At 35.2% G+C, this 15,351-nt stretch overlaps 2 protein-coding genes across 6 annotated transcripts; both read right to left on the bottom strand.

Moving 5' to 3' along the window:
- Positions 1–9,250: 9,250 nt before the first annotated feature.
- On the bottom strand, positions 9,251–10,228 carry LOC127102040 (uncharacterized). The gene has a single exon (XM_051039459.1). It carries the CDS (start codon positions 10,226–10,228, stop codon positions 9,251–9,253), a length of 978 nt encoding a protein of 325 aa, XP_050895416.1.
- A 1,682-nt stretch (positions 10,229–11,910) lies between these two features.
- On the bottom strand, positions 11,911–14,457 carry LOC127105596 (glutathione S-transferase T1). Of its 5 annotated transcripts, XM_051042786.1 has the most exons (7): positions 14,092–14,457; positions 13,913–13,986; positions 13,779–13,839; positions 13,352–13,405; positions 12,839–12,918; positions 12,508–12,713; positions 11,911–12,357 (listed from the first exon to the last, which is right to left on the bottom strand). In XM_051042786.1, exons 1-7 carry the CDS (start codon positions 14,160–14,162, stop codon positions 12,145–12,147), a joined length of 759 nt encoding a protein of 252 aa, XP_050898743.1. In that variant the 5' UTR covers positions 14,163–14,457; the 3' UTR covers positions 11,911–12,144. The 5 variants fall into 5 exon arrangements, with proteins under 5 accessions (XP_050898743.1, XP_050898744.1, XP_050898745.1 ...); XM_051042787.1 differs by lacking the exon at positions 13,352–13,405; XM_051042788.1 differs by lacking the exon at positions 13,913–13,986.
- Positions 14,458–15,351: the final 894 nt, after the last annotated feature.

Here is a 15,351-nt window from a genome sequence, read left to right as displayed (position 1 = left end):
AGGGGTGCTAATACCTTCCCTTCGCATAACCGACTCCCGATCCCATTCTCTTTGGTCGCGAGACCACGTCTTTTCCAGGTTTACTCTGAGCATTTCCTTTCCCTCTTTTGGGATAAATAACGCACGGTGGCGGCTCTGTTGTTCTTGTTTCCCGCCGATTTTTCGCGTAATGCGACAGTATAGAATTATTTATTAATAATAAAAGGCATTTTCTTTATTATGGTTGATTAATAAAGTCCCTGGAATAGATAGTCCGTTTAATGTATTAAGTGTGACTTAATCATGAGAACACATTAAACATAAGGGCACTGTTCTTAAAGTATCCGTAGTCGAGCTTTAATGTGAAGTGGGATAACATTAAAGCATTAAGACTATTATGTTTGTAGACTGATGATCACATCTCATGGATCATGGATAAAGAGTTATCAAGTTTTAAACATAGGTATGAATATTAGGAGTAATATTTATACCGGATTGACCCGCTATGAGAATACTATATAGAAAGTTATGCAAAGTGTCATAAGTTATTCTCATGGTGATAATAGTGTATACCACTCTTCGACCTGAAACCACTATGGATCCTAGATGTAGAGTCGAGTGCTTTATTGCTGATCCAACGTTGTCCGTAACTGGATAACCATAAAGACATTTGATGGATACTCCACGAAGCATGCTGAGGGACATGAGTGTCCTAGATGGAATTTGCCAATCCTGCGTAACAGGATAAATGTCTATGGGCCCAATATTGAACTGGACAAGGATGACACGGTCTATGCCTTGTGTTCAATATAGACATAAGGGCAAAAGGGTAATTATACACATAATTATTATCACAGGAGATTTTGTCAGATCACATGACATTTTCGTGACTTGGGTAGCAGTGATGTGTTGCTAGATACCGCTCACTGTTTATTATGTTAAATGTGTGATTTAATATAATTGCCAACGTCACGAAAACCTACAGGGTCACACACAAAGGACGGATTGATGAGAGATAGAGTAACTAAGGAATACCGTAAGGTACGATGCCCTTAAGTGGATTATAGAACATCGTAAGGTACGGTGTACTTGAGTAGAATACGAAATATGGTAAGGTACCATGGGCTTAAGTGATTTTGGGCATATTATAAGATATGGGTCAAAATACACTTAAGTGGGCTTTTAGCTTGAAGCCCACACAAGTGGTTCTATAAATAGAACCCTTGTGCAGAAGCATGAATTGCGGTTGCATTATTTTCGTTTTCTCTTTCTCTCTCTCTCACTCAAAGCCTTCATTCGTACCAGCTAGCACTGAGATTGAAGGAATCCGTTCGTGTGGACAGAGTAGAGACATTGTCATCGTTCAACGTTCGTGATCGCTTCGTGGATCTGCATCAAAGGTTTTGATCGTCACAAGAGATCTGCACCAAAGGTTTCAATCGTCACAAAAGGTAAATATTCGATCACTGATCATGACCATTCGTAAGGATCTCTAAAGGAGAAAATTTTAATTTCCGCTGCGTTTTGGACCGCAATTCTCCTTCAGTGGTATCAGAGCCACTTACGAAACCATGAATCGGATAGCTGTTTAATTTCTGTATTAATATGATTAAAAGACAGAATGAATCAATTAATTAAACGGGTAACTAAATTTGGCATCATGAGTGTACGAGTTGGATGATTGATGTTGACTATGCTTCGGTACCGACATTAGTATGGTGAAGCAGCGATACATCGATTGTCCATAGGTTACGCAATTGAGACCGATCAACTTATACATGATATAAGTAATCCTAATACAAAGTACGGTATATGTGATATATTGTTTCTGTTTCGTTCATTCAAACACTAAATGGTTGTTTTCCTTTGAGCGATCAATGGTCATTTGCTTCGGAATCCGACATTAGTATGGTGAAGCAATGACCTGTTGATCAATCATACTGAATCAACAATCGAGGTGTGTTTGATGGTCTGAAATTGGCGCATTAGGGTTGGTGACGGCGCAAGGGTTGTGCCGTCAAAAATTTGTGAATTTAGGGGTTTTAGAAGAGGTCTGTAGACTGTTTCAAAGTTCTGTTATTTTGGCCGCGTGAAGCTCGTGACGAGCGTAACAAGCTGAATGCGTGACGGTCGTAACAAGCCCGTGACGGTCGTAACAAGCCTGCGACGGTCGTCACATGCTTTGTGACGGTCGTCACACTCACAGATCCAAAATTGCCTGTGACGGTCGTCACACGCCTATGATCGGTCGCCGAAATTTAATTTGGTTTTAATTAATTAAAGGAATTAAAATTAATAATAATAATAATGTGTTTGTTATTATTGCCTTGTTGTGATCAGTTATGGCCTTAGTCTTCCTTCATTTTGTTTTGGGTTTTTAAATACGACCTGCGTGTCGTGCCTCTCCTTTTAATCTCTTAATGTAACTTCTTTTCTCATCTCAATCCCTCGTATGTAAAACGAGTTTCTTCTGTAATGTAATGATATGAAGAAAGAGAAGAATTCAATATCAAAGGAGGACAATGTTATGAAGAAAGAGAAGAATTCAATATCAATGGAGGACAACCTTGAAGATCTTGCTTGGAGAAGCTTAGATCGTTATTAGGTTAGCTTAGGTTCTCTCATTGGCTTGGGAGAACAATTGCGATAGGGGCCATAATTGTTTCATTATGTATGTTGATGCATGTGTATGTATGTTGATGCATGTGAATATATGTTGATGCATGTGAATATATGTTGATGCATGTGAGAGACGATTTATATGATAATTAAGCCGGTGAGATCAGAACAATTGCAATTCCCTCAAACTAAAATATTAAGTTTATGCTTTCCAAGTCTTAGCACTCATCAAGACTAGTATCAGAAAATGTAGGTTTCGCCTACGCGAGGTGCATGTTCTATATTAGTAAGGTGCGATGGGATAATTGTAATATCCAATTGTTAAAACAATGGGTCAAACTTAACTAAACAAATTATAATAAGATTATATATATGTTTAGAAGCAAGAGTTGGGAATGATCCATATGATGGATTGGAATAAGGAGTTATTCACCCAACTGAAATATTCGAGAGTTGTATGAGATACAATTGGAAGGAGTTCCTACCTAAATAACCTAGTTTTGTGTAATCCGCCTACGCGGACTTAGAACGAAGTGAAATATGGATCTCGACCCACTAGAAAATCTTCCAACGGGATTTTCCGAATCAAATGATGAGGGTCATTTGTTTTGAATAAAATAGTGGGAGCATGTTTAATTAAAGGCCTAATTAAATATGTCAATGATACTTATATTTTCATTAATCCTTATGTAGATAACCATGACAACAAACACCTCTAACAACATATTGCGATCAAACCTTGAGAAAGAAAAATTGTCTGGGACAAATTTTCTGGATTGGTACCGAAACATGAGGATTGTCCTCAAACATGATAAAGGGAAAGGAAAGGAAGTTGCCAAACCCAAACCCACTATTGCTGCTTTGAAGCCTAGTGGAAGCATAGAGAAAGAAGGCACCTGCTTCCATTGCGGTAAGACCGCACACTGGAAGAGGAACTGCCCAAAGTACCTGGAAGATAGGAAGAATGGAGTAGAGACTCCAACTTCAGGTATTTTTGTTATTGAAATTAATTTATCTACTTCAGCATCATGGGTATTAGATACCGGATGCGGTTCTCACATTTGTACAAATGCGTAAGAACTAAAAGGGAGTAGAAAATTGGCAAAAGGTGAAGTCGACCTACAAGTTGGTAATGGAGCAAAAGCCTTAGCCGTAGGAACTTATGAATTGACTTTACCTAGTGGTTTAATAATTCAGTTAGAGAACTGTTATTATGTACCTGCAATTAGCAGGAATATTATTTCCATTTCTTGTTTGGACAAATTTGATTTTTCATTTATAATAAAGAACAATTGTTGCTCAATTTATTTGAATGATATATTCTATGCTACTGCACAAATGAGCAACGGACTGTATGTCCTTGATCTCGAAATGCCTATATATAACATTAATACTAAAAGGATGAAACCTAACGAGTTAAATCCAACTTACCTTTGGCATTGTCGATTAGGCCACATAAATGAGAAACGCATTTCCAAACTCCATAAAGATTGACTCTTGGACTCTTTTGATTATGAATCATATGAGACATGCAGATCTTGTTTAATTGGAAAGATGACAAAGTCTCCATTCACAGGAAAAGGTGAAAGAGCGAATGATCTTTTGGGCCTAATACATACTGATGTATGTGGACCACTGAACATACCAGCCAGAGGAGGTTTTCAATACTTCATCACATTCACTGATGATTTCAGTAGATATGGTTATGTGTATTTAATGAAACACAAATCAGAGTCCTTTGAAAAGTTCAAGGAATTCAAGAATGAAGTACAAAACCAACTAGGTAAGAATATTAAAACTCTTCGATCAGATCGAGGTGGTGAGTATTTAAGCCTAGAGTTTGATGACCATCTGAAAGAGTGTGGGATCCTATCCCAACTTACTCCTCCTGGAACACCCCAATGGAATGGTGTATCTGAGAGAAGAAATCGAACCCTGTTAGACATGGTCCGATCCATGATGAGTCACGCCGATCTTCCAAACTCCTTTTGGGGACATGCACTATTGACAACAGCTTACACACTTAACCGTGTTCCATCCAAAAAGGTTGAGAAGACACCATATGAGATATGGAGTGGTAAGAAACCACATATGTCTTACATAAAGATTTGGGGTTGCGAGGTTTATGTGAAACGACAAATTTCAACTAAGCTTGAGCCCAAATCTGACAAATGCTTATTTGTGGGGTATCCTAAAGAAACAAGAGGGTATTACTTCTACAATCCTTCTGAGGGCAAAGTGTTTGTCGCTCGAACTGGAGTTTTCCTAGAAAAGGATTTTATTTCCAAAGGAACCAGTGGGAGGAAAATAGAGCTTGAAGATTTCAAGAATCACAAAGCATAGATACACCTATGGAGGAATTAGAGCAGGAAACACAAGAAGTTGTGGAAGAGCAACCTGCTCAAGTAGAACAAGACCAGCGTAGGTCAAGCAGGATACGTCAACTACCTGAGAGATATGGATATCTCATAACTGATCAAGGTGATGTATTACTCATGGATCAAGATGAGCCTGTGACCTACCAAGAGGCCATAACTGGTCCCGAGTCTGAGAAGTGGCTAGAAGCCATGAAATCTGAAATGGATTCCATGTACACAAACCAAGTTTGGACCTTGGTAGAGCCTCCTGTAGGAGTTAACCCTATAGGATGCAAGTGGGTCTTCAAAAAGAAGACTGGCATGGATGGTAAGGTACATACCTATAAGGCAAGACTGGTTGCAAAAGGATATAAACAAATTCATGGGATTGACTATGATGAAACCTTTTCACCAGTTGCAATGCTTAAATCTGTTCGGATTTTACTTGCTATCGCTGCATATCATGATTATGAAATATGGCAGATGGATGTCAAAACTGCTTTCCTTAATGGAAATCTTCTTGAGGATGTGTACATGACACAGCCTGAAGGATTTGACATACCAGAGGAAGCCCAAAAGATATGTAAGTTACAAAGATCAATCTATGGATTGAAGCAAGCTTCCAGAAGCTGGAATCTTCGTTTTGATGAAACAGTAAAACAATATGGATTCATCAAGAACGAAGATGAGCCTTGTGTCTACAAGAAGGTTAGTGGGAGCATGATCGTTTTCCTGGTATTATATGTAGATGACATATTACTCATTGGAAACGATATCCCTACCCTACAACAAGTAAAGTCTTGGTTGGGGAAATGATTTTCTATGAAGGACCTAGGTGAAGCAGCCTATATATTAGGAATCAGAATCTATAGAGATAGATCACAAAAACTGCTTGGCCTAAGTCAGAGTACATACATAGACAAAGTGTTGAGACGCTTTAATATGCATGATTCCAAGAAAGGATTCATACCTATGCAACATGGCCTGTGTCTATCAAAAACACAATCCCCTTTAACTAAGGAAGAAAGGGATCGCATGAATAAGATTCCATATGCATCTGCAATAGGATCTATCATGTATGCCATGTTATGTACTCGACCAGATGTCTCGTATGCTTTAAGTGCAACGAGTAGGTACCAATCTGATCCTGGTGATGCTCACTGGGTAGCTGTCAAGAATATCCTTAAGTATTTGAGAAGGACTAAGGACTCATTCTTGATATATGGAGGTCAGGAAGAGTTGGCTGTAATTGGATATACCGATGCTAGCTTCCAGACAGATAAGGATGACTTTAGATCGCAATCTGGTTATGTGTTTTGCTTAAACGGTGGCGCTGTGAGCTGGAAAAGTTCAAAGCAAGATACAGTTGCTGATTCTACAACCGAGGCCGAGTATATTGCTGCCTCAAGTGCAGCAAAGGAAGTTGTTTGGATCAAAAAGTTCATTAGTGAACTTGGCATAGTTCCTAGCATTATGGATCCCATTGGTCTCTACTGTGATAACAATGGTGCTATCGCACAAGCCAAGGAACCTAGATCTCACCAACGATCCAAACACATACTTAGGCGTTATCATCTCATTCGAGAGATAATAGATAGAGGAGATGTGAAAATATGTAAAGTACCTACACTTGACAATATAGCTGACCCATTGACAAAGCCTCTTGCGCAGCAGAAGCATGATGGCCATACTAGATCAATGGGCATAAAGGGTATGCCTGATTGACTCTAGTGCTAGTGGGAGATTGTTGGTGTAAGCCCTAGAGGCCAATACTTTTTTGGTACTTGTATCGAATTATTTATTAATAATAAAAGGCATTTTCTTTATTATGGTTGATTAATAAAGTCCCTGGAATAGATAGTCCGTTTAATGTATTAAGTGTGACTTAATCATGAGAACACATTAAACATAAGGGCACTGTTCTTAAAGTATCCGTAGTCGAGCTTTAATGTGAAGTGGGATAACATTAAAGCATTAAGACTATTATGTTTGTAGACTGATGATCACATCTCATGGATCATGGATAAAGAGTTATCAAGTTTTAAACATAGGTATGAATATTAGGAGTAATATTTATACTGGATTGACCCGCTATGAGAATACTATATAGAAAGTTATGCAAAGTGTCATAAGTTATTCTCATGGTGATAATAGTGTATACCACTCTTCGACCTGAAACCACTATGGATCCTAGATGTAGAGTCGAGTGCTTTATTGCTGATCCAACGTTGTCCGTAACTGGATAACCATAAAGATAGTTGATGGGTACTCCACGAAGCATGCTGAGGGACATGAGTGTCCTAGATGGAATTTGCCAATCCTGCGTAACAGGATAAATGTCTATGGGCCCAATATTGAACTGGACAAGGGTGACACGGTCTATGCCTTGTGTTCAATATAGACATCAGGGCAAAAGGGTAATTATACACATAATTATTATCACAAGAGGTTTTGTCAGATCACATGACATTTTCGTGACTTGGGTAGCAGTGATGTGTTGCTAGATAGCGCTCACTGTTTATTATGTTAAATGTGTGATTTAATATAATTGCCAACGTCACGAAAACCTACAGGGTCACACACAAAGGACGGATTGATGAGAGATAGAGTAACTAAGGAATACGAAATATGGTAAGGTACCATGGGCTTAAGTGATTTTGGGCATATTATAAGATATGGGTCAAAATACACTTAAGTGGGCTTTTAGCTTGAAGCTCACACAAGTGGTTCTATAAATAGAACCCTTGTGCAGAAGCATGAATTGCGGTTGCATTATTTTCGTTTTCTCTTTCTCTCTCTCTCACTCAAAGCCTTCATTCGTACCAGCTAGCACTGAGATTGAAGGAATCCGTTCGTGTGGATTGAGTAGAGACGTTGTCATCATTCAACGTTCGTGATCGCTTCGTGGATCTGCATCAAAGGTTTTGATCGTCACAAGAGATCTGCACCAAAAGGTTTCAATCGTCACAAAAGGTAAATATTCTATCACTGATCATGACCATTCGTAAGGATCTCTAAAGGAGAAAATTTTAATTTCCGCTATGTTTTGGACCGCAATTCTCCTTCACCAAAGTCTTTGATAAATTTGTGTTCATTATCATACGTTGATAGCATTAACATATATTCAAACTTTTCGATAGAGGTTCGGTTAGTCGATTCGATCCGGGTTACTTCCATTTGTCATAAACTTTTCAAAAACTATTTTTGTTCAAGGTTTTAAACTAGTGGTCTATTCACCCCCTCGAGATCGAAGTCTATCGTCTAACACTAGCTTGATTTTAACTTCTATCTTCCAGTTTCAAGAACTATCGGTTCCTTATCTGAGCCTTGAATTGTCTAAAGATGAGAGAAACCCAAGCTCTGTTTGTAGCAGCTTCTACACAACTTTACCGAAAAATATTGGAGAAAAGGAACTACTTATTTTTCCGCTAGATTATCAATTTCAACCACAACCACGCAAAAATGCCAACTTGAGATCTTTAAAATTCTTCACAAAATCCTAATTACAAAACGAACCTCCTCACACAGATATCACACCCCAGATTGAGAAGCTAATCTGAACAACAATGGTAAAAGCTAAAGGTTAAAGATAAAGAGAAATTTTGGTTGCACTTTCAGAACAAACTCAAAATGTTATTTGAAAGTTTGAGAGATAAGTGTGTTGTGTGTTATAAAATATAGAATGTTATGAAAGAAATTTAGAAAAACGATTTATATATGTGTTGGAGATAAATCACAAAAATGAGAGAAAATAATCATTTTATTCGAGTCAGTGGTAAATGGTACGAGTCGAATCAAAAGAGTGAATGATTTAAATCAAGAGTTAAAAATCCAGAAAGTTGCCTCTATTATTCAAATTAAGCTTTTTTATGATTCAGTCTTGTTATTCGAGTCAGGCATCTATATGATTCGAATCAAAATTACATAATAAAAATAAAAAATTTACAGGCAAGATTTTATTCGAGTCAAACCTTTTTATGATTCAAATTAAAATCTTTATGATATGAATTATGCTTTACTATGATTCGAATCAAACACTTAAAAGAAAAAACCTACTTTCTCATGATTCAGATCAAACTCACAGAAGCGAATCCTGATTTTTCACATACAATTTGTTTTCAGTAAGCCAATTCCCTTATATGAATTACACTTCCAAAAATTCAAATTTTAATAAAAATGAAGTGTTGATTTGAATCTAGACATGCCACGATTTGAACCATGTTCTCATTTTTTTTTTTGATAATCACTTGTATTAATACGCACAAGGGGTGCAACCCAATACAAAGGGAAAAAAGTTACAATCCAATGAAATTAGAAGGATTAACAAACCATAAATCTCTATTAATATCTATATTCCCCTTAGACAAAATAGAAATCCAATCCCACCCAATTGATTTAATAAACAATAAAATCTCAACCACATTCCAATTAGAATGTTCAAAGACCAAATTATTTCTAGCATTCCAAATGCTCCAACAAACCAAAGACCAAATAAAAGCGAAAAAAGATGACTTCACTCTACCATCCAAAGAATTTGATAGAAATAAAAGCACATCTTCTCCGGTAACAATAGTATCAATATCCGAACTTTCCAATAGAACATCAAAATCCATTCCAAACCACGAGAACACTTCCTTCCAGATAGATTTAACTTTACCACACTTAAGAAAAAGGTGACCAACAAATTCCTCTTCTAAATCACATAAGGGACAAAAAGAAGCTTCCACCCCTAAAATCACACCTCTATGCCAAAGTTCTTTTCTCGTCGGTAAGGCTCCCAAGATCCATCTCCACCAAAACAACTTGACTTTCCACGGAATAGTAGCTTTCCATAATCTTTTAAGTTCACAAAATCTAAAATCACTACCAGTAGGAATAGCCATATTCAAAGTATACAATCGTTTAAATGCATTCCTAACCGAAAAACCCCCCACATCTCTCCACCAAATTAATTTATCAACCCCATTCATACACGGTTTCACATCCTTTAGGATCTCTATTAACTCCTTCCAATCCTCCAATAATTCACCTACTAATAAGGTAGAATCAACACCCACCTTCCAACTCCAACCCACATTCTCCCATAAACCACAATTAATCACAAGAGCATTAGGAAAAGAACAAACCTCAAATAAACGAGGAAAAAGAAGCTTAAGAGAACTATTTCCCAACCAACAATGCTTCCAAAAAAGAATAGAATTGCCTCTTCCCAATTTACAAGAAATTGAATCACAAAACCAATCATGACCGCCAAAAGGAGTTCCACAAACCATGATCTCATTTGTTTCTTGGTTCAAACCTCTCACCAATTGACTAGAAACATATTGTGTTAACTTAATCAAATATTTTAATTTATGTCTGCGTGAAAATGATTTAGTACTCAAGTCTAGAATGTGCAAATACGTGAGGATACTCAATTATAACAAATAAACCAAACTATTAATTTGATAAGCAAGAAAACATAAACTAGGACAACTCCTAAGAGATAGAGAAACTTCATGTTTCATTTAAACATATGTAAACATAAACTAAAGTTTAATTAGACTTACAAACTAAAAGATCAATGGGGCTAAGATTTGTTTGCATTGAATTATCTAAACTTATCTATTAGTATAAGTTTTGTGTGACAAATTTATTAGGAGAATTTGTGAAAATAATTTATGACATTGTTTATAAGGTGTTCTTAATATATATTCATAACTTCTTCAAAATCACTAAATTTTTTTTTTGTATTTTAACTCAAAATACATAATAATAATAATAATAATAATAATAATAATAATAATAATAATAAATTATCAACATATTTATTTAAATAGACTAGTCGAATAGGCTTTAAAAAAATTATAATAGTTGGTTTAATCTTTTTAACTAAATAGACTTATAAATATTTTTAGATATTTTCTATTTAAAAATAAGTGTGACCATACATAGTATTGTATATTTTTTTTCTCATATATTTTAATTTATTTAGATAAAGAAAAAATAGTATCTTTCATATTTTTATTCTTTCATTTTTATTGATTGTATTTGTTTTATGTGTAAATAGTGTCCAGACGGGCACTCTGTGTCCGTCTGTCCGCTTTTTTAATGAACACACGTGAAAATATATACGATATTATTTTATTTAATGTTAATTTTAATTGAAAATTATATAAGAAGTTAATAGTAGGAAGTTATCTGAAATATGATAATAGTAGTTTCAATAGAAGTTATTAAAAGTTATTATGTAAGTTGTCTAAGGGTAAAATTGATAGAAAAATAAGCTACACCAAAATCAAATTCGTAAGAAAAAATATTAACAGTTTCAAACTAATCGTAAAGTGAGAAGTGTTATTTGAAATTTAAACAATTAATACACGGCCAGATACTAGATAATATATAAAATATACACGGGTGTAATTTATTTTTCAGCAAAATGTAAATAAAAAATAGTAAAAATTTTAATTATTAAACTTATGCACGTTACATGTCAAAAACCACATTCATCACTTTTTTGTAAGTGTAAATCACAATAAACACTTTTATCTATTAAATGTAATATTCATAACATTCACATGTTATTTAAGAGTTGACATTTACTCTTTCGACCTTGACTTAATAATAGTAAGTATAGACATTTTATCTTCGGCAGTTTGACTCATGTTTATGTATTTTGTGAGTTTTTTTTTTTTCTTTCAAATTTTGACGAGAGCACTGTTACGTGAGGTGATGTAGGTGGGTGTGCGTCTGTTTTGGTGGCTATCTATTCAACTAATTAATATTCAGTGTAAAGTGGGATGAATGTGTAGTCAAGTGCCGTGTCCAAAAAAAGTGGGATGAATGTGAAGTCAAATGCCGTGTCCAAGGTCAATGGATCTACAAACTTTGACGGCTTCAATTATTTGTCTCTCTCACAATATTAACAATAACTGGCAAGAGGAACAATAACTGTGGAGATTAAAAAAATAAAAGATGAGGAAGAAAATATCTTAGGTTAATTGGTCAAATGTATTTTCATCTAAGTAGAAGGTGTTAGGAGTTAAGAGTCTTGATCAAATTGGACACTTAAAGTTACGTATAATACACTTCCAAGGTATAAGTTGCCAAGTACGATCACATTTCTATGTGGACTTCTACTTATTCACTCACAAAATCTACTTAGGCTACAAATATGTCAGTCTTGTGAAAAAACATGAAAGCATTGAATTCACATCTTGGAATGCCTCCCCATCTTGCTGCTCGTCTCAGTCCCAGCTTCAGCATCCATTGAACGCGGGTGTTGGAGTTTCATTTTAACTCTGAAAAGGATGTTATGCACTTGGTCAAAGTGAGGATTTGTTGCGGCTCTTGTATCCTCAATCCACCGAACAACTTTCTTGTATGGAGATAGTATTCGATCGCGATCTTTCTCATCCAAAACCTATGTTTATTTACATTTGAATAAAAAAAATTCACAAATTTATGAAAACTCAATCATAATACTATTCATCATTCTGTTTTAACCAGAGATTTCAAGACACCGAGGTAATAAGTTGGTTAAATCAACAATTACAGAGTCATATTCAGTTACCTCAAGTTGTACTAGTTCACACACCAGACTGAGATCTGCTATAGACGGTTGTGAGCCACCAAGAAGGAATCGTCCATTTCCATTTAGCCAAATTTTCTCTAGATTTGATAAAGAAGATGATAAAACTTTCTCTGCTTCAGAAGCTGCTTTTGGATTCAGTGGATGACCAAGTGCAGGTCCTAATACAGTGTTTATTACATAATGATCTGCAAAAGTTGATTTTGCCACTGCCAGCGGTTAGTCGAAGATTTTCCTCCCAATGGAAAATTCGGTGGGAAATGTTCTAATCTCAGAAGTTTCCATGAATTTTTAATTTAGATGTGTAAAGTACCTGCTCCATATCGTAAATTGGAGTGATGCCAATCCAATACTGACTGAATTTTGGCTCTTCTGAAAACATCAGTTGGATACCTAGAACATCAAAAAGAAAAGCCGTTAAAAGAACTAACTAATAATCATAAACACTTCTACCATAATGCATTGAAACTAAGATCTATTTCAGATTGCAAAAAAAGTATCGAAGAATAAAATTGGAATCAGAATCAATACCTTTATTCATCCTAATTTCAAATAAACATCCCCAACGAGGACTAACGAAAGCATTAGAATAGCACAAGGAACCATTCTCAAGTTAGAATTTGGAGCTTTTGCCTCTACAATTGTTTAATCCATTTTTACATGAATAACTTAGTTTTAGTCAGAATCGATTTTATAAAGTTAATTCTATCTTAGTCTTTTTTTTCCTCCTTAGAATCAAACACATGTTCAGCTACAGCTACTACAAATTGAAACAGTCCAAGCAGTTAGAGATTCCAGAAAAAGCAAAAGAAGTGTTTGGACTAACCAATGGTCAGCTATTCCAGGAAAAGCAGAAACAAGATAGACAAGGATTGCATGACTGCAGAAACAAGACATGATTAATCAACAAGTTCAAAGTTGACATTAAAAATTTATAGAAATAACATTAAAAATGACCAGAGTCTTAAAAAACGGTTGCGGTCGCGTAAAGATTTTCGCGATTTCGGTTTGTACGGGTGTTGCGACACTGAAGATTTTCGCAATTTCGGTCTATACAGGTGTTGCGGTACTGATAGCAATCGTCGTGTGTGAATTAATCATAATCTATTCTTTAATATAGAAAAGAGTAATAACTGTATCGGTATAAGCATCTGCCAAAACCGACAGTTTTTTTTAAAACCCTAAAAATGATAGTAAACAAGATGAGATTGTGTTAGAAAAAAAAAACAAAGTAGTTAGTTAGTTAGTTATACCTCTCGGAGAGATTGAAGTTCCCATGGACAATAGCTGGAACTTTCCGGAGAGGGTTTACATCTGAAATAATTTACAAGATGAATATGAATTAAGTTGAAGCACATGCTGTTTTGTTTATTGTATCATATTGTACCGGTGTATTGTGGAGATAATTGGTGGCGTTTGGAAGTGTCAATTTTGATCTCCTCAAACTCGATTCCGTTCAACCTTTTCAAAATCCATTCTAGATCATAATGTGTGTTTCATCCATATATGGTGAAAAAGTCATGAATAAAATATAGTAATGATTGATGAGATTGTTGAATTAATTACCTGCAGAATGTAAGAACTGCTCGAGATGGTTGGGACATACGATCTGCATACACCTTCAGCTTCTTCTCCATCACCACTTTCAACTTTCAACTCAACCGCTTCACATCCGGTTTCCTGATCTGTTTGGGAGCTTTCATTTTATTTCTACCACTTTCTGTGTCTTAGCCAGTGACGTGACATCATATAACATTATATCATCTTATTATATCATATCTTCATCATATTGTTATTATCATGATTGATTTGCCAACACAAATTTCAACACTCACATGCTATCATGCATCTTACAATTTTTTTAATAACATTCTCTTACCTTGATTTGCGGATGAGACTTTGGCTTACTTGAATTTTGGGTTCTTTTAACAAAATTCGCACCAATTTACCACTTAATCTAATCTTATTTACGAAAAAACAAACTATTTTTTAGTTTTAATAAATAATTAATATATTTGACCGTATAACATATCAGATATATTGATCATTTAATTAATCTCAAAATTTAATATTTTATTATAAATAGAATCAAACAATATTTATTTTTACCAAATTGCAACGCTTTCCAAATTATATATAAAAGCTATTACTTTTTCAAATAATTACTTTATAAAAAATGAAAAGTCCTTTGAGATGTTAATTGCTCACGCGAGCTTTTGTTTTTATAATTATTTTGTTATAATTTATTGATTTAATATTTTTTTATCCTGTATTTTTTTTTTCAAAGTTTATTTTGATTTTTTAATTTTAAAAATGATTATTTTAATCCTTTAACTATCTGAATAGTGTTATGTTTGTTCTTGACGTCAAAGGCGTTAGTCAAAGTCAATTGGGAATGTCAGATGTTGTTTTGATGGATTAGTAATTGTTTATATGAATTATTTTTTTACTGAGTTGGAATACTTAAGGATATTAGAGCTTCATTGTCCTCATTGACCTCTTTTGTTCGAAATTTTCTGAGGGAACTCTCTGAAAACAGAGTGATGAGAACGACGAGTCATGAACAAAGGCTGAGAACGAGAGCTGAGACATAGATTCTACCACTGAAAAAGAAGGAACGAAGGCTGAATAAAAAAGAGGAAGACAAATTTACTAGTAAGTTCAAAGTTCTGCCTCTTTAAAATTTAGGATTTACTGGATTTTAAAACTTCACCTCTTTCTAATATAGGGTTTAGTTTGTTGGATGAGAATATGGAAACAACAATGTCTAGAAAGGGGGGGGGGGGGGGAGGGGGAGGGGAGAGGTTACCATGTGATTGATTGCTT

This window comes from Lathyrus oleraceus, chromosome 7, assembly GCF_024323335.1.
Source record: "Lathyrus oleraceus cultivar Zhongwan6 chromosome 7, CAAS_Psat_ZW6_1.0, whole genome shotgun sequence".
Classification (NCBI taxonomy): Eukaryota; Viridiplantae; Streptophyta; class Magnoliopsida; order Fabales; family Fabaceae; genus Lathyrus; species Lathyrus oleraceus.
Note: the sequence above shows the minus strand (reverse complement) of the source record. Positions and strands in the feature narration are given on the sequence as shown.